Below are 20,051 nucleotides of genomic sequence, written 5' to 3'. Positions count from 1 at the left end.
CCAGACAAAACTATAATTCAAAAAGATACATGCACCCCTATGTTCACAGCAGCACTATTCTCAATAGCCAAGACATGGAAACAACTAAAATGTCCATCGACAGATGAATGGATAAAGAAGATGTGGTACATATATACAATGGAATACTACTCCGCCATAAAAAAAACCCAAAATAATGCCATTTGTAAAAACAAGAATGCAACTAGAGATTATCATACTAAGTGAAGTCAGAAAAAGAAAGACAAATACCGTATGATATCACTTATACGTGGAATCTAAAATATGGAACAAATGAACCTATCTACAAAACAGAAACAGACTCACAGACATAGAGAATAGACTTGTGTTTGCCAAGGGGGCGGGGGGAAGGAGAGGGATGGACTGGGAGTTTGGGATTAGCAGATGCAAACTCTTATATTTAGAATGGCTAAACAACAAGGTCCTCCTGTATAGCACAGGAACTATATCCAGTCTCCTGGGATAAACCATAATGGAAAAGAATATAAAAAAAGAATGTATATTATGTGTATAGCTGAGTCACTTTGCTGTACAGCAGAAATTAGCACAACACTGTAAATCAACTATACATCAATTTAAAAAAATTAAAAGAATGTTAATAAAAAACATGTTGAAAGGCTGTAAGACTAATAATATGACTTCCTTTAATATACAATATACTAATTTTAAAAATAAGAAAAACTGAAATGAGAGGCAGGGATTTGCCCAAGGGAATACCCGCAAATCAACAACAGCCATGCAGCGTAGCAACAAACACACACACACCACGTACAGAAGATAAACTGCATCGTCAGAAACGGGCCTGCCCCCCTGGACTCCTAGCAGATGAACACGGGTCACGGCCGTCTCTTTGGGCAACACTGCCAGGGCCTCTTCATCCTGACCACAGCTTCCTACCCAAAAGTATGTAAGGAAGTATTTTCAAAAAAGAAAATAGTTATTGAACTAATACTTATTGAACTAATCCTCCAAATACCCAAACTTTCAAGAAGTAAGCAACAAAGCGGAAAACGGACACTTGGATTCAAATAGTACAAAGGTCTCATTTTCCAAACAATACAGAGTACCTACGCATAAATCCCTGGAGTCCACGCTCCTGGGTTAGCTCTGATACGTGGGGCTTTCATTATTTTTAAATGATGGTATGATCCATTAACTGGTTTTACCATCCCTTAGTTGATCCTGACTTGCTGATAAAAAAAGAGCTGATTCTTAAGCTAGATGACCACAAAAGTCTCTTGTAATATCAGAGAAACTCTTATGTCTGCAGTTTTTATCAATGGTAGATATAAGACAATCTCATGAAGAATGTTTCTGCATCTTTGTAAAGTGCTACTAAGAACAGAGTATTACACTGGTCAATGTTAGTTATGTAAAGATTAGTACCAGTGTTCATGCATCTATTTATTCATTTATCCCTTGTATTCTGTAAAAAATGAGTCCTCATGCTAGGAAGGGGGAATGGAATGGGAAAGGAGACTCAGGTGCTGCCTTCAAATAGTTCATAATCTGGGTGGAAAGCAGAAAAGTCAATAGGCAATTAGATGATAATGGTTTGTGTAATATGCTATGAAGGTATATTAGAAAGGCATCAAACCCAGATTTCAGGGGCTGGACTAGGCCGAAGGCTTCCAGGAATAAGTAACTGATAGCGCTATCAAGTCCAAATGAAGGAGGATTGGCCAGGTGACAGGCAGAAGGCTGGGGTGAGGTACAGTGCTGTGTACAGACCAGCAGACGCCATATCTGAGTGGAGGAGTTAAAAAAATAGTGCCTCTGAGGAACTGAAACAGGTTCAGCACAAATTCTTTTAAGATGAGGGTGCAGATAAATGAGGCTAAGAAGCTAAAACGGCATCTGCCAAGATCACAAGAGGCCTGGCAGCCTCAGCGAGGAATGTGGACTTACGCTCTGACGGCAACGAGAGGTTATAAAAGGATGTGAAAGACTTTCACTCCCCTGGTGACGCAAAGAAAAATCCAAATAAAATAAAAATCACATTAACCTATGGAACTGTTGAAGAGATGGATGACATGAAGCCTAGGTGCTTCCAGGGAGGAGCCCTTCCCGGGGGAGCCCTTCCCCGGGGCAGCAGCAAGCGGGTAAAGTGGGTCTGGGGGCGGGAAGGCGGAAGGGAAGACCCGCTAGAGACTCCAGCTCCACGGCCTCAGGAGCACCCAGGACGCTGGGAATTAGGCCAACAAGAGGTGGTTAAAATTGAGGCCTGACCCAGATCAACGTGACTCCGGTTGAAATCTAAACGATTATCTCCCAGTCAGATGACAGAAGTAGGAAAGAGTTCGCACTCAAATCCACAGGAAGGCAGCACAGGCCCCCGAGCAGGGGAGCGAGAGGACCAGGTGCTTTCAGAGAAGCTGTGTGACCGCGGCGCGGAGGACGACGACGAGCAGGGAGACCAGGCGGCTGTGGCTGTTCCCTCCGGGTTCAAAGGATTAACACCTTCCTGCTACAAAACGTACAACCCCCGGTACAAAGAACAGGGAGGGCCCTTTACAAAAGGGGAAAGCTCTGGCTTAACGGGCACCGGCACCTCACCCAGGAAACTAATGCATCACCATAAGCCTGCCAAGAGCTGGAACCTTTTCTTTTTTTAACGAGGACGAGCTCAGTACGCCTTGGCTTTCCACTTTAGTGTCTTCTCAAAGGCCTCTGTGGACCTCTGTCTCCTATTGCTAATGGAGGATCAACCTTAGCACTGGATCAACAAAGATCAGTACTCCTGCCCAGGCCTGGTCATCACTAGGAAAGGGTCACCTCAGTAACAAGGCTGCAGTCACCACTGAACGGGCCAGAGCAAACCATAACTCCTGGAACACGACCCCGCAGTAAGTAGTAGTCCTGCAGCAGGAATGGTTCTAATCTAGGAGATCGCAAGGTAAGAATATAAAGTCCTAGCCTTCAGAAGTCTACAATCCAGTGCCCAGAATGTTGCTCAGCACATAGTGGACATTCAACAAAAACCTGCTGAATAAATTTAAATTACTATAGTGGATAACAAGACTCTTCCTAACTACCCCAATAGCAAGGGCTATAGAGAAAATAGAACAGACTGACTGCTCAATTGATTTACTTACATAAATCAAATCAAAAACCTTTCCCCATAAGAGATTAGGCAGATGCTTATTTAAAAGCACCGACTTCTAACTGTTATTTAAACCCTATAAATCCCACACAAATATCATTTAATTGCTTAAGTCTAAACTTCTATACCACTCTTTTCCCACATGTGATTTATAAGCACCGGGTAATTAAAAAGTCTAATGACTTATTTTCTGAAATTAATATCCAAAACTTTTTGCATTTAGACTATCAAAACTAACTGGCTGCCTAGAAGCACTCACGACTAAAGGGACATTTCTACCAAGTTCCCTGACATACATTTGTATACTGTCTCTTCAAGGAGTAAAATATTCTTCACTGTGGGTTCTGTTTAATGTTCACTTTCCTATTATAGTAGCAGCTCCCACTGACAGAACACCTGCGTACCAGTATAGATCCCATGGCTACAGACCCATCTCTGCATCCTGGAAGCGGAAGTGTAATGTCGTGAGTATCTGCAGAAAGCCATGCTCATAGTTACCCTCCTCCTCCTGTGACGTAGCTGTAGCCGCCGGTGCCCAGGCCGTAGCCGTAACGCTCTCCCAGAAACACGGGTTCACTGGCATCGTAACAGCTTAGCAGGTGCTGGAGCCTGGAGATGCTAAGGTTCCCAAGGGAATAGAAGCGATAATCACTTAATTCAAATGCATTTTCAGAGTAAGTATTTCATGGTTCTTACAGCCCACTGGTTATATTATGCAATACAATATGGAAGTCATTTAGAGATGAAATTCAAGAGATTTACAGAAGAAAGATTTTTTTAAAAAAGAAAAAAAATTGAACACTGTGCATTCCTGGAAACAGGAGAGGAACTGAGAAACAAGATCCTCCTCTCCAGTGTTACCAAGCCCCTGCCGGGCGTGGCTGCCTCGTGTGGGTGGGCAGGGCGGCAGGTGTCCTGGCTCACTTCCACCAGTCCTGCTCACCACTGAGCGTGAACTAATCATCACACCTTTTCAGGTGCACTTGGTATTTTACAAACTTCTTCATGGCTAAAAAAGGAACTTTTGAAGTAGAGATGAGGTCCATGTCAGGCAGGGAGCCAGCAGGTAGGGAAGAGAATGTGTGAGCAGCCAAGCTTTCCAGGAAACGTCCAGACTATGATGCACCACGGTGCTTATGCTCTCAAATGAGGCTTCCCTAATCTACGCTCTTTTGTGTCTATTTGTTTATACCTCTGGCCCCTATGCTTCTTTGTCGTGTGTCTTGCAAAGGGCCTTGAGAATATCCATGAGCTGCTCAGAAGAATGCCAGCAACTATGGCTGCTGTAAGGATGAGAAAAAAAGATTTCTTAGGAAAATAAAATCTATAAATATTTTAAGTGGAGACAAAGGTTGACGTTAAGAAAGGCTAGTTTTCCCATGTTTTAAGAACTTCTGTCACTTACAAATGCCCTGTAAAGTCCTTCTACTGTTTCTTCTAATTTAGAGCTTCTCAGGTCATACACACCAAATCCTAGCTTCCCTCATGATATTAATCAGCGTGCCTTGAAAAAAGCTTTTCCATGGCCGACCTTGGATTAAATATTTTTTATGCGTGAAGTAAATTTCAGTGTTTCTCAAGCCTGTGATTCATGAGCACCACGCATCTCTAAGAGCTCGATACATCAAGCATTTCTCTCAATTACTAATCGTGGATTCTTTTCTCAAGAGCAACATTAACGTCCAGAACACTGCTGCTCTGGAGTTTCATTTTTCCTGTCTTTGGGATGTACAGGAAGGGCCGTCTTTTCCATCTGTGCTTATGCATCTTACACCCAGCTAATAAAGCTGATGCTGAAAGAGAAGAAAACACATTTGATGTACGAAAATAATCTCTTACAAGTGTGGTGCTCAGAGTCTCCAAGTTGACTGATCAGGTTTATATCTGCCTAAAGGTCAAGGGCTCTGATAATGGTGACAGTTTCTAAGTGGCCAGAAAGTGTTTGAAAACTACCCAATTTTTGACACAGAAGTTAAACATTCTAGGCTCCTAGTTTGGAATCAGTATTCAGGAAGTCATCTAATAAATACCTCTGCAGGGGAAAGCAAGGAAGGGTGTGGACACCTAGTAAATCACCATTCGGTCATGGAGAGACAAAGATCTCTAAGGAAATCGCAGCCTTTGCTTGGTGAAAAGCTCCCTGAAAGCTCAAAGCCCCTTCTAGCAAATGCGTGAAGAAATGAGAAGTATTTCCCTTCTTCCTGCATATTGTAAAATTATCAATTAAACCATAAACCCTCAATTTCTGAGGTTAAAATAACTAGGATTTAACATCTCATCTGGGTTTCTTTTCCTAGTAACATTAACCGTTTCCATATTTGCAAGATCATATTAAAGCTGAAGAAGCATACTGAGCCTGACAACTATTACACACTTCATATTTGGTAAAAACTGGAAATGTGGCTAAAGCAGGCAGACCTCCAGTTCAATCCAAGGGAACTGGCTACCGAACCAGGCAAAGAACTTCATTTAACAACCTGTTACCACTTCAGGCAACCTGAGGCACAGAAATGAACAGAAACAGTATGGAAATGTTCAAGTGCAATCAAAATGGTATTAATACATTTTAGTGTTTTATCATTCTCACTCAATTTCTCTCTATATATATCTACACACACACACACACACACAAGTATACACATACACATATCTGTATTATGCCCCTTCCCTCCAAACACACCAATGTATATATTCTAAGAACAGTGAAAGTCAGCCACCTCAGAAACTACCACTGACACAAGTTTCTTAAAAAGTTAACACACCTGTTATACGTCCCAACCATTCTGCTCCTCAGTATTTCGCCGAGATAAATGAAAGCAGATGACTATACAAAGACGTACACAAAGGTTCACAGCAGCCTTAATTATAATCCAGAACTATGAACAGTGACACAGTGCTTGTATCTAAGCTAACACCCATGTTCCAATTTTATCGACTGACCCAATAACATTCTTTATAGCAATTTTTCCCTCCAATGCAGGATGGAGCCCAGGATCCTTTACTGCATTTATTTATTATTCACTTTATTCTCCTTTAACCTGGAACAGTTCCTCAGCTTTTTGTCTTTCATGACATTGATATTTTAAAATAATAAATGCCCCCACACCCCCCTTTTTAATAGACTGATCTTCATCTTGGGTTCGTCTGATGTCTCCTCGTAATAAAGGCAAGGTTGCGCATTCCCAGGTGCAGTATTACATAAGTGATGTTGTCTGGCATGTGGTGTCCACCTGTCCTCCAGTGGGAGCATCTATTTTGATCACACGGTGCTGTCTGGTGTCTCCCCTGGACACTTAGTTTTCCCTTCGCCATTTCTCAGGCTCCAGGCAGACACTTTAACAGCCAGCAAATATACTGGTCCTCATCAAAATTCACCCCGAGTTTAGCATCCGTTAATGATTCTTGCCTGAATCCATCTTTACTGTGCTGGTTACAAAGAGATGACTTTTCCAGCTCCATCATCACTCCACATTTATCAGTCAGAACCCCTCGTTAACCTGCTAGCTAGAGCCCGCCTGTTACGGACTGAATTATGCCCCCAACCAAAATATTCACATATTGAAGCCTTAATCGGGGATGTGGCCGTATTTGGAGATGGAGTCTATAAGGAGGTAATTAAGGTTAAAAGAGGTCCTAACGGTAGGACCCTGCCGTGACAGAATTAGTGTCTTTATAAGAAGAGACACCAGAGGGCGCCCTCCCCATGGCACGCAAAGAAGAGGTCACGTGAGCACACAGCAGGCCAGAGGCCACCTTCACACCAGAAGATGCCTCAGAAACCTCCCATGTCAGCACCTTGATCTTGGGCTTTTCCAGCCTCCAAAACTGTGAGAAATAAATGTGTGTTGTTTAAGCCACGCAGTCTGTGATATTTTGTTATGGTGCCTCATTTATGAGTGCCTCATAACCTCCTCAATGAGGTTATGATCTGCCTCATTTACTTATTTCTTTCTTTATCATAAGCATGGACTCCCTGATTCCTAATTTTAATGGTTGATAATCCATTACCGTCCTTAATCATACTGACGCTCTCGTCGCAGATGCTGCCAAAGAGAACCTTTCTAAGCTCACTTCCGGGTCCTCTTGACATGCACTTTTCTTTTTTTTTCTAAGCACTTCCTTACTCTCTGGTATAAAAAAGAATGTTCCAAATATCTTCTTGTATCTTCCTTGCCTCAACCTTTAAATCAGTGATTTCTCTGAGACTGGTGCCTTTTAGTAGGAAAGTAGCAGTATCAGTTCCAGTCATTAGTTGCTCAGGGCTACGGGGGTATCTTTGCTTCTGGTCTTCTTTGGTGGGAAGGACTAGGAAGGTGTGTGTGTGTGTGTGTGTGTGTGTGCGTGCGTGACACACACACACACACTTTGGCAATCATGAGTCTCACAGAAATGATGAATTCTTGCAGATTTCTCCACTTCCAATCTTCCAGCTCTACCTTAGGCCTCTTCCTTGACCTGGCCCGTCCCATATCCTCCCACAGTGAGCACCACGGTTCCCAACCAACACTTACTCACCTACTCCGCCCTATAGTGTACCTAAAATGCCTTCAGAGTTGCTTCACCCACACGGTGACTGAAAACTCAGGAGTTGTCTGACATGCCCCCCTCCTTCCCACCCGACTGAAGGTGTGTCTCTAAATCCTGTCTTCAGCCGTATTTGCCTTAGTTATACTTTCCCTGTAGTGTGATATGTTTTCATTTGAAATGCAGTTGGGTTCATTTGTTTCAGCCTTCTCCTCATCCTTGTTGATTTTTCTCATCCTTACAGATTTATTTTATTTTTCAATAGGTAAAACATTAGCATGCTTCCCAAAGTCAAAACTAAACTAAGAGATAAACTCAGCAAAGGGTCACACACACACACCCCCCACTCCATCTACCCGATCCTCCCATCCACCCGTTTGGAAACTACTTCATGGTTTTCTGGCTTATCTGTCCATCTGTCTTTTGTACAGGTAAGTCTACATGGGTATGTTTTATTTCCCCCTCTTTCTTCCATACAGGGAAGCAAACTGAATACATTCTTGTGCACTTGGCTTTTTCCATGTAATGGTATCTTCTGGAAATCACTCAATACAATTTGATTTCTTTTTTTTTTTTAAAGGAACCAAAATTTTGGTTCATTAGTTTGATCCTCTGCTTTTTTGACCTCTACCTCATAATTTCTGCATTTATCTTCATTATTATTTTGTTTTGGGGGGGTTGACTTTGTGATTCTTTTCTTAACTTGTTGAGTTGGGAATTGAATTTTTTTGTCTTTTTTGTTCCCACTGGCTTGGCAAACCTTATCCATCCCTTTACTGTTAGACTTCTTAAATGATTATGTATCTTTCATATAAAGCATAGGGTTAGGGTTTGTTTTATGAGCCAATGTGAAAAGTTTGTTCTTTTATTAGGGGATTTAAACCCACGCACATTTTGTGATATGACTGATGTTTGATTTCAACACTAAAATTATTTTAGGTTTGAATTATTATACATATTATACTGTATGTACTGTGTTTCTTTATCTACTAACATTCTGGATATTAGAAAGTTTTCTTTTCCTGGTATTTATGTTCTATTTAACTTTTCATGTCTTACCATGCTTTTTTTCTTACTTGGTCTGTCAGTTTTACATCGGTATCCTTTGAATTCCATCCATTACCTGTACAATAGGCCATGATCTTATCCTATTGTCCTTTTTCCTTCCTTTTTTTTTTAAGTTGAATACTTTGTCAGGACATATAACATTCACATACTGTTATTTACCCATGTCCCCACCCCTGTTGTGCTTTTAGTGCTACAAGTTAAATACATGAAATGCTCACCATCAGTCGTTTTACCCAAATTTCATCTTAGTTGCATGAACTTCTTTCCCTAATATCAATATATTCCTTAGGAAGGGCACGTGTGTACACTATTCCCTGAGTTTATGTACTGAGAACCTTTTCTGTAGCCTCAATACTGAAGAACATCTTAACTGCGTATAAAATCCGTGAGTCACAATTTCTTTGTTGAAAATGTTCCTCCACTGTTACCATATTTCTTATGTTATTTTGAGAAGTCTGACACCAGTCTAATCTTCTTGGTCTTTAGATTATTTCATCATTTTGCCTAGAGACTCAGAGGACTTTATGATCAAAATCTAACAGTTTTACTAGGAGATGTGAAGAAGCTGATGATCCCAGGTCAGTTTTCCCTGGGACCTACTAGGCCCTTTCAAGATATAAATTAAGGTCTTCTTTTATTTCTGGTAATTTACATATTATTTCTGTTCTTTTGATTTTCGTCCATCAGGGACTCCAATTATACATGTGTTAGATTTCACTGCTTCCTCCATTTCAAACACAGACATTGTGAATTTTACTTTGTTGGGTGCTAGATGTTTTGTGTTTCTATAAATATTCTTGAGGTTTGTTCTTGGATGCAAGCCAGTTACTTAGAAACAGTTTGGTCCTTGGGGGTCTTGCTTTAGTATTTGTTAGGCCTGACCAAAGCACTGCTTAGTCTAGGGTTAGCTATTTCCCACTATTAAAGCAAGACCCTTCTACAAACTCTACCCAATACCTGTGAATCAAGGGTTTTCCAGTCTGGCTGGTGGGAAGAGGTACCATACTCAGCCCTCTGAGAGTGGTGGGCACCACCCCCTCTAATCACTCTGGTTGGTTCTTTCTCCAGCCTCCAGGAGTTTCCTCATACATATGCACTGACTAAACTCTACTGAATACTTAAGGCGCCCCTCCACAGATCTGCAGTGTTCTCTTCCTGTGCAGCTCTCTCCTTTCCAGTGCTCTGTCCTGCTAACTCTAACGGCCTTGGTCTCCCCAGACTCTCAGCATCATCACTTCAACTCAAGGGCTCAGCTGGATTCCACCTGGGTTCCCCTCCCTGAGCAGGGACGTGGAAACTCCCTACGACAGTTAGCTGGGGCAGTCATAGGACTCACCTCATTTGCTTCATGTGTCTCATTGATGACTGTCGTTTGTTGCCTAATATCAGTGTCTTAAAAACACTTATTTCATATATTGTGTCCTTTTTGGGGGGTTATTTCAGATGGGAGGGTAAATCCAGTCCCTGTTACTCCATCTTGGCTGGCAGCAGAAGCACCCATCACCATTTCTGACTATGAGTATATGTAGAATTTAAAGCCACCCTAGGACAGGGATGACTCCTTACCTTATTAATGTGTCATCATCCACAATGACTAACCATGCTATTTTGTCATAGCTGTGATTCAAAAATCTTTCCAAAATGGCAAATGTCTTTCCACAATGACCTAGGAAAGGTGAGAAGAAAACTTAACAATGCATTATTTTCCTTAAAACATATATAATTCATTTGGAAACATTATTTTAGTTTTAAAGTGTTGTAAGTAAAAGTGTAAACACTGACATGCACCTTAAGAATTTGAAATTTTAAAAATTATCCTTCTCTGATTTCCGTAGACATAGTGAACCAGGAAGAACATTAGAGATCATGAAATCAAAGGCATTCATTTCGCGCATGAGGGACTGAAGACCTAGAGAGGTGAGGGGAATTACACAAGGTCAAGTACAGGTAGGACTAGTATCTTCACGTCAGACATACAAGAAAGTTGTAAGCCTCGAAGAAACTACGGGAGCCTGGCCATCTTTCCTTAGATCTGCTTATTCTGAAGGGAAATATTAGAAGCTCGAGCATCACAACCTTAGGGAAACAATGGTGCAAAAGTACAGGATTACACCTTCAGTTATTTATTTTGTAAATATTTGCTATTAAGTTTCTAATATGCCAGACATGGTGGCCAGTTCTCAGATGTCACTAAAGATACGGTACTGAGTAAGACAGAGGCACAGTCCCTTAGATGCCAACGGATATCAAAGCTTTAATGGAAAATGCTGGGGCCAGGGTAGCAATGGAATGCTTGGGAAGAGAACTCAAGTCGATAAAAAAGAATAAGCCCCTCTTTTCAACAAAGTATTTGGTGACACAATAGAGAACAAACCACTTGATTTAACCTTTATTTTCCTTATTCTTGATCTCTTTATGTATTTTTAACCATTTTAGTATGTATTTTTGAAAGCCACCTCAAATTCCTTTTGGATAAAGTAGAATATAAATGTGAGCAATAATAAGGTCAGACTAAAAATAAAGAAATCAAGTAAGGAGTGCATCAACAAATACGTGATTATTATAGTCAAAGTCTAAACAGCAAGGTTACAAAAACAAACAAACAAAAAAATTCAAACAAAAATCATTTTTCCAAAACAGCCAGACTTAGTGATATGTTTACTAACCTTGTCAGAATAACTGAGAACTACAGGAATGACATCTGGTCTACACTGTACTTTTATCAATCAGGGCATATAAGCAACACTACCATAAAATAATCAAGATAAATTATAGAACAAGATAAGCAACTCACTTTTTTTTTTTTCTTTCATAAAAGGGTTTGGAGAAACCAGAAAACTAAAGAAAAAACATGGCAGGAACACTGGATAAAAATTAAGATGAACAGGGCTTCCCTGGTGGCGCAGCGGTTGAGAGTCCGCCTGCCGATGCAGGGGACACGGGTTCGTGCCCCGGTCTGGGAGGATCCCACGTGCCGCGGAGCGGCTGGGCCCGTGAGCCACGGCCGCTGAGCCTGCACGTCCGGAGCCTGTGCTCCGCAACGGGAGAGGCCACAGCAGTGAGAGGCCCGCGTACCGCAAAAAAAAAAAAAAAAAAAAAAAAAAATTAAGATGAACAAAGAGCATCTGAACGTGAGGTGGCCAAATTTCTACTTCCATTTTTTTTGAAATAAAAAATGTTTTGAATTAGAAAGCCTGCAATCTGAAGAGAAAAGCAGGTATACTTCCAACAATTTACTAATTAAAATATTAATATATATGGATACATATATGAGCTTATACTACGTATAGCCCATATAGAATGTGGTTAAGTGCTCTCAGAAGTACAAGCAAAATGCGTCCTAGACCACAACAGACCATAAGCTTCAGGAGGATGGAAACGGTCAGCTTCATTCCTGCTTCCCTCAGTATCTACCAATGGCTGGCATGCAGCAGTTGGGTAACAGTCCTGGCTGGATAAATGGCTAAAATTAAATGAGGAGGTGCTTTGTATGGGAAGATGATAAATTAACTCTGGACACCCCATCATGGCCACAGTGATGTATGAAGGTACGAAGAAATCTATTCTTAAACCCTGTCATATGCACAGTTGTCATGTGCGTCAATCATATCTGACTGAAACTTGTAAACTGACTGAAAACTTGTAAACTTTGTTAGCACTAAAAGCACTTAAACTGCAAGAATCCGCCCACATCCATGGGTAACGATGTGAGGGAAGGAAAGAAAGAAACTTACAAGTGGCAAAAATTATACTATTTATAAAATATTTCATTTTTATCTTAATTTACTATATTTACAGAGTGGACATTTTGCTTTTTTTTTTTTTTGGTGGTGGGATGGTGGGTCGCCGCATGGCTTGCCGGGTCTTAGTTCCCCAACTAGGGATTGAACCCAGGCCACGGCAGTGAAAGCACAGAGTCCAAACCTGGACTCTGGTGGACCGCCAGGGAATTCCCCAGAATGGACATTTTGAATAAGAGTCGTCAGAACTAAGGACTCACCTCTCTCTGTATTAGGAATTCCCAGATCCACCGTCGGAACAGAACTGTCTGCGTAATCGCTGTAGTATTCGATGTGACCTGCCTGCCCCGCCCAAGTCTGCTTTACGATGGGGACTGAAAAAATGAGAGAGGGGACCGTCACTGGCACGGGCATCTAGGAAGCCTGGAATCTCAAAGCGGCGGGATAACCACCTATAAAGGAAGGGAAGCATTACTTGTTCTTCTTCAGGTGTCTCAAGACTAAGAGCTTGCTTTCTACCCTGAGAAATGCCAACAGCATAGGAATAAAATCCTCTTCTTGAGGCATTTTCACATATACTCTAGAGCCGAGCACTTCTCATTGCTGGTGATAAATACACTGCCTCCATATAAGGATAAATTTTCTAGTCTGATTATACTATTGTGTTTACATTAATTTTAACTTTAATTAATTTTTCTCTTTTCCCAATAGGCTGCTTTATTTAAAATTCACAACTGGACTTCTTAAATGCTTTTGAGGGGGGAAATATAATTACTCCTAAAGATTGGAATATTGTATGTGGTTGTAGCTGAGATGTAAACTTGCCTCCTTCGCGGTGGAGGGGGGACCTTTTCAAACTACACATATCTCTGCCCGAAGATTCTTACAGGACCACCCAACCCTATAAAGGGCATGACCCTACCCCTGAGAATCACTGCATATGATGGCTGACGTTACTGAGCGGCACTTTGGGAAGATGTGGAAAAATAAGACTGAGAACCGTTGCAGATTCTAAAACTCTATCATCAACAGATAAGTTATTTTAATACAGTGAACACAAACAGCAGAAAACTCTCCTGGTTTTCTGTATTTTAGGGTGAGATGCTCAAAGGTAGCTGTGTCTCCACACCTGACACAGAAATCTGCTTGATCACTGTTTGATATTAATTAACTTGACCAACTTATCCCAGTAATTATTTTCTTCTGTTCTTTTTTTTTTTTTTTTTTTTTTTTTTGTGGTACGCGGGCCTCTCACTGCTGTGGCCTCTCCCGTTGCGGAGCACAGGCTCCGGACACACAGGCTCAGCGGCCGTGGCTCACGGGCCCAGCCGCTCCGCGGCATGTGGGATCTTCCCGGACCGCGGCACGAACCCGTGTCCTCTGCATCGGCAGGCGGACTCTCAACCACTGCGCCACCAGGGAAGCCCCTGTACTTTTTTTAAGTTACTATCTGCATCTCTAAATTTTAAGAAGGGGTTTCCACTGTTATTTTAATAGAAAAGATCATATCTAGATTTTATCTTCTGTTGATTTAAGAATCTCAACTCTGATGAACCACATCTTCAGTTAATATTTTGAGACTTTATCAGATCACTTATCTTTCCCTTTTTCCCAATCTAAATAAAAATAAATGATATGCAAAAACTACCCATGCAATGCCAAATTTAAGTGTCTACCTATGTTAGTCAGCAAACTGGGAGAGAAACTCAGACAGCCCTTACACAGAAAAAACAAAAGTGCACCATTTTATATGCCACTATTGACCAGCTTTTAAAAAAGAAAAAGACCTATGAGTTCTGGACATTTGCTATAGTCATCGCCAAATTGCGTATTTTAAGCCACTAAATATTCTTTTTATACATTAAAATGCAATTCTTCTGCAATCATAAAAAGGCAGATATAAAGATTTCTCCATACCAGAATGGACAAAGATGCAGTAAATAATAGATAAGGTCGCTGAGGGGGAAAAAAAAGAAAAATCCTTACTCTGTCCAAATTCCAGCACAACAAAAACCAACCTTGGCCCTGCAGTGGCAGTTTGCTTTGCGTATAATAAGCAGGACTTACCCAGACAAGGCTCCCCGCAGCCTGCAGCCGCTAGTGGTCGCACTCTTGGGTAAAATGTCCTCCACTGCATAACGGGAAGAAGCTGTGAGGAAAGGCCAAGAATTTCCCTGGGTCCCAGCACCGGGGTCCTGCAAATTCTGCTTGCACTTTCCTCAGCCTTTAGCCTTCAGATTCTGTTTGCTCTAAGAGCTTTAATAAACAGGACAGGCATTTCTTCTCAATTCTCTAATTTGAATGAAGTTAAAATCAAAATCAAGTGTGAGTTAGCTCTTCACTACACCTAACTACTTGCTTCCAGTTTTCGTTTGAAACAGATGAAACAGAAATGTCACTAAAGGTAAGAATTACTGTTAGACTCAGTGCCCAACACCCCGCACAGGGCCAGGGACATAGTAGGTGCTCAATAAATAGCAGACTGAGGACTGGGTTTTGTCAGAATTCCAACAAAAGGCCAAGGGCTCTTTTTGGAATTAGTTTAAAGGAAGGTTTTATTCTTATCAACGATTCATCCTTTGGTACAAGACTGGTACCACCATTACCAATCATTTGAAAATAGACAAACCATTTCAACACAGTAATGTGTTCTGAGACTCTAACACCAAAAGCATCCAGCAGTGTATCATCTGTCCCCTTATCACTGTAACACCTGTGCATTTGTAAAGTAAGGCTGTCTCCTACAACAGCAGGTGAAGACTATTTGCAACCAGAGTTGATTCAAAACTACTTAAAACTTTAACAATATTGGTCTATTTTATTGTGACTGTTTGAATCCTAAATTGAATTCATTCTATTATTTATAATATATTTCATATTGTATTGAGGCACTAGATTCCTAAAGATATTAAACTTGGAGAAAATACTTCAATATAGTTATGTGATCTACTATCTCATTTTCAATACAGAGAAGCATACTTTCTCCCACATAATAAAACAATAGTGAATGCCTCTTTCCAGAATGTTTGCCACAAGTTAATTTAAAATTGGGGCAAAGTAAAAACTGTACTATTTTAAAAAACCCTCTGCCCAGATGGCATACGTCTTCCACATGGCTTTAAAGCCTGGAAGCAGGAGATGCATCTCCCTAAGAGGCACAGAACACACTTTTACTCCCAGTGAACTGACGTGCGAAACTGACTACAAGTGAAAATAACTGACACTTGAGCCCTGTACAAAATCTGCCACCCAGTCAATTGTGCATGATGGTTTTGATTTAAGGAGTCTACTGTTTTCAATTAACAAACGCACCTTTTGTCTCAGTATGACCACAAAGTAAAGCCCTGGTTTCTCTTCTCTTCTCAGGGAGAGACTTAGCGACAGCACCAAGCGTGTGCTGTGATTCCCAGGTTTAGAGATGAGGCATCTGGAAGACGGAAGAGCCCCCCTCCTGGCTGACCTAACACAGCAGTTCAGGGCAGTCTGGCCCGTCTTCATCTGCGCAGCAGCCAGGGGAGAACCAAACTCTCCTTAATAATTCATGCACTCACTTCATCTAACACGGGGTGTGGCCTGCTAGCTGGCCGCATTTTCCTTCAAACCCTCATGTTTTCAGTGAGCAGACTGCACCATGGTACCTACCAGACGGAACACGGCTACCACACACTCTTCAGAGTAAGTGTGTTCAGACCTAGAGGAAAGATCACTACAGTGAAGATAGCAAACAGGGTTTTTTTTTAATTCTGAAAGGAGTAAAGTGTTTCTTTTTAGGAGCTCAGGAAGCTGTGAAAAGGAACTAAAGGCTGAGCAAATGGTAATTTAACCTCTTTAATGAGAGGGAGACCGCAGGAGGAGAAACACCTCAACCCACCGCGAACAGAAACGGTGGCTGCCACGTGGTATCTGAGACCCGCGTGGGAACCGCGTGGCAGGAGGACACAGAGAAAATCCGTAACATTCACTGACAGCTCATGTCACACAAGGAAAAACACATAACCCAGGAGGAAGTGACCAGGCGGAACGTTGAACTCCAGAGATCTTTTCCTTGCTTAAACATAACTTCACATGCTGTGGCAGTTCATCACTTTATGTAATACCTTCAAAGTTTCTTTAAAACCCTACCAACTGCTTGCATGTCAGCCAGCACTGCTGTTCCAATACTGTCGATGTGTATTTCTTTCTTAAGCCAAAAGATAGAGTATATTTTTGCTGTGTCCTAAGTTGCTTTATTTCATCTAAATCAGAATCAAGACACAAGCAGTTATCGAAACGCTTGTTTCACTGTTGGGCAAAAAAAAAATTACAAGATGTAAAATCATTTTTTCTAATTTTGGAACTTGGCTTTATTATCAATTTTTCCAAAGGAGTATGAAAAATGAGTTCACTGTATATGTTCCCTTGCCTTGACTACAGCCTTAAACAGAATGTTTCATCCCTCACCCTCGTCCCTGGAGGAGCCAGGAGTAGGGGCCATGGCTAGGGTCCACCTACGCTCGGAACCAAGGGCAGCGCACACACAGTGAGAGCCTGCCTCGGAGAAGTCACTGTGTAGCCAGCTCTCAACTCCTCACAGATAAATACAGTCTTGTCTGTGTTTGTTTTTTCCTTCACTGTCATTTGGTTTTTGTAACTTCAAGTGTTTCTACCAGAGTGCATACAGAAAGAAAAAAGAAAACAACCCCCCCAGTCCGTGTATTCTGCTTGAATAAAGCAGTAATATGTGAGGACAAGATGGGAATCTGAATTCCCAGCTCAGTGTATATTTGAAATCATCTGTGGGTTTGAATTCCTGGCGACCCCTCCTGCTCCTGAAAACAAAAAGCCTCCTGCCACAGCTTCTGGCCGCGTCAACACTGACCCTGAGCACAGCAGAGCATCAACACCGCTATCAAATACTATTTATCAAGCATTAGATTTATAATACATCCACAGACAGTGCAGCACAACTCTCTGTGGCAGAAAGAATTGGGGATTTGGAGCCAGAAACCCTGAGCCCCAGCTCCCCTGCTCAGTCTACAAGATGCCAAGCTATTTGTGTCTCAACCCAAAGGCAGCTTTCTCTATGATATCAAGCGAATAAAAATAATGACCACATCGCAAGGACTGTCAACATGAAATCAGATGATAGAATATATGTGAAAAACACACCAGAAAATGTAAAAAAAAGATTAGCCGTCAGAAGCAGCTACTCTGGCGTTCTCACTGAAACTAAAACGATTACTGGATAATTCTCTGGGCCAGCTGGTTGACTGGACTAGATTTCCAAAACGAGGAGCAGAGCCCACTGGCCCAGGCAGGTTTCACTTCCATCAAGCAAAATGGACCTCAGAGCCCCTAAAATCCTGCTGCCTAGACTTATCTTGTCAAACAAACAGGTCCAAGTTTAAAAATGGCTTGTCACAGCAACTCGGCTGTGACATCCGCAAAATACCTCTTAGGTCTCAGGCTGCAGTGATCCCAGATGCAAATTAAGGGCTGGTTTGGGGAGGCTTGGTTTTAATGCTCCTAACAGGCTTCGAAGATTTTATCATTTTTAAAGACCTTCGACTCAAAATTTAAATATAAAAGCATTTGATAGATACCTGAAAGGATTATCACAACCTTATGCACAGTGAAGCAAGCAATAAACTAGATTATTATAAATGACATTAAAATTAGCAAACTTTCTTTTTTCATTTCTGTAGAACATGAAAACTACAACAGGGATGGTCCCTAATTTTAGGGCTTTACTGTCAACTTGAAAAATGTGTTCCTAAAGAGAAAATACTACCACCCCCATTCCTAACATTGATACTGTACTCCAAATGCAGCTTCAAGATCAAGTAAATCAATTTGAGCACTTCTGCTTGCTGTTTAAAAAAAAAAAAAAAGAAAGTAGCTAGTTCATTTCCCTTGACACTTTTTTTTTATTTTAACGTCTTTATTGAAGTATAATTGCTTTACAGTGGTGTGTTAGTTTCTGCTTTATAACAAAGTGAATCAGTTATACATATACATGTGTTCCCATATCTCTTCCCTCTTGCGTCTCCCTTCCTCCCACCCTCCCTATCCCACCCCTCTAGGTGGACACAAAGCACCGAGCTGATCTCCCTGTGCTATGCGGCTGCTTCCCACTAGCTATCTATTTTACGTTTGGTAGTGTATATACGTCCATGCCACTCTCTCACTTCGTCCCAGCTTACCTTCCCCCTCCCCATGTCAAGTCCATTCTCTACATCTGAGTCTTTATTCCTGTCCTGCCCCTAGGTTCTTCAGACGTCTTTTTTTTTTTTTTTAGATTCCATATATATGTTAACATATGGTATTTGTTTTTCTCTTTCTGACTTACTTCACTCTATATGACAGTCTATAGGTCCATCCACCTCACTACAAATAACTCAATTTCGTTTCTTTTTATGGCTGAGTAATATTCCATTGTATATATGTGCCACATCTTCTTTATCCATTCACCTGTTGATGGACACTTAGGTTGCTTCCATGTCCTGACTATTGTAAATAGAGCTGCAATGAATATTGTGGTACATGACTTTTTAAATTATGGTTTTCTCTGGGAATATGCCAGGTAGTGGGATTACTGGGTTGTATGGTAGTTCTATTTTTAGTTTTTTAAGGAACTTTCATACTGTTCTCCATAGTGGTATCAATTTACCTTCCCACCAACAGTGCAAGAGGGTTCCCTTTTCTCCACACCCGCTCCAGCATTTATTGTTCGTAGATTTTTTAATGATGCCCATTCTGACTGGTGTGAGGTGATACCTCATTGTAGTTTTGATTTGCATTTCTCTAATGATTAGTGATGTTGAGCATCCTTTCATGTGTTTGTTGGCAATCTGTATATCTTCTTTGGAGAAATGTCTGTTTAGACCTTCTGCCCATTTTTGGATTGGGTTGTTTTTTTGGTATTGAGCTGCATGAGCTGCTTGTGGAGATTACTCCTTTGTCAGCTGCTTCATTTGCAAATATATTCTCCCATTCTGAGGGTTCTCTTTTCGTATTGTTTATGGTTTCTTTTGCTGTGCAAAAGCTTTTAAGTTTCATTAGGTCCCATTTGTTTATTTTTGTTTTTATTCCCATTTCTCTAGGAGGTGGGTCAAAAAGGATCTTGACGTGATTGATGTCATAGAGTGTTCTGCCTATGTTTTTCTCTAAGAGTTTTATAGTGTCTGGCCTTACATTTAGGTCTTTAATCCATTTTGAGTTTATTTTTGTGTATGGTGTTAGGGAGTGTTCTAATTTCATTCTTTTACATGTAGCTCTCCAGTTATCCCAACACCACTTACTGAAGAGGCTGTTTTTCCTCCATTGTATATGCTTGCCTCCTTTATCAAAGATAAGGTGACCATATGTGCGTGGGTTTATCTCTGGGCTTTCTATCCTGTTCCATTGACCTATATTTCTGTTTTTGTGCCAGTACCATACTGTCTTGATTACTGTAGCTTTGCAGTATAGTCTGAAGTCCAGGAACCTGATTCCTGCAGCTCTGTTTTTCTTTCTCAAGATTGCTTTGGCTATGTGGGGTCTTTTGTGTTTCCATAGAATTTGTGAAATTTTTGTTCTAGTTCTGTGAAAAATGCCAGTGGTAGTTTGATAGGGATTGC

At 41.1% G+C, this 20,051-nt stretch overlaps 1 protein-coding gene across 1 annotated transcript in view; it reads right to left on the bottom strand.

The window, feature by feature from the left end:
• Window positions 1-20,051, bottom strand: part of B3GLCT (beta 3-glucosyltransferase) — an 86,684-nt gene that overhangs the window by 13,790 nt on the left and 52,843 nt on the right. The window contains exons 9-11 of the mRNA XM_065896331.1: window positions 12,714-12,827; window positions 10,280-10,379; window positions 3,620-3,739 (exon numbers count right to left, since the gene is read on the bottom strand). Of these exons, the coding sequence (XP_065752403.1) occupies window positions 3,620-3,739; window positions 10,280-10,379; window positions 12,714-12,827 (334 nt within the window). The remainder of the gene's footprint in view (window positions 1-3,619; window positions 3,740-10,279; window positions 10,380-12,713; window positions 12,828-20,051) is intronic.

This window comes from Phocoena phocoena, chromosome 18, assembly GCF_963924675.1.
Source record: "Phocoena phocoena chromosome 18, mPhoPho1.1, whole genome shotgun sequence".
NCBI classification, from domain to species: Eukaryota; Metazoa; Chordata; class Mammalia; order Artiodactyla; family Phocoenidae; genus Phocoena; species Phocoena phocoena.
This window is presented reverse-complemented; position numbering and strand designations above follow the sequence as displayed.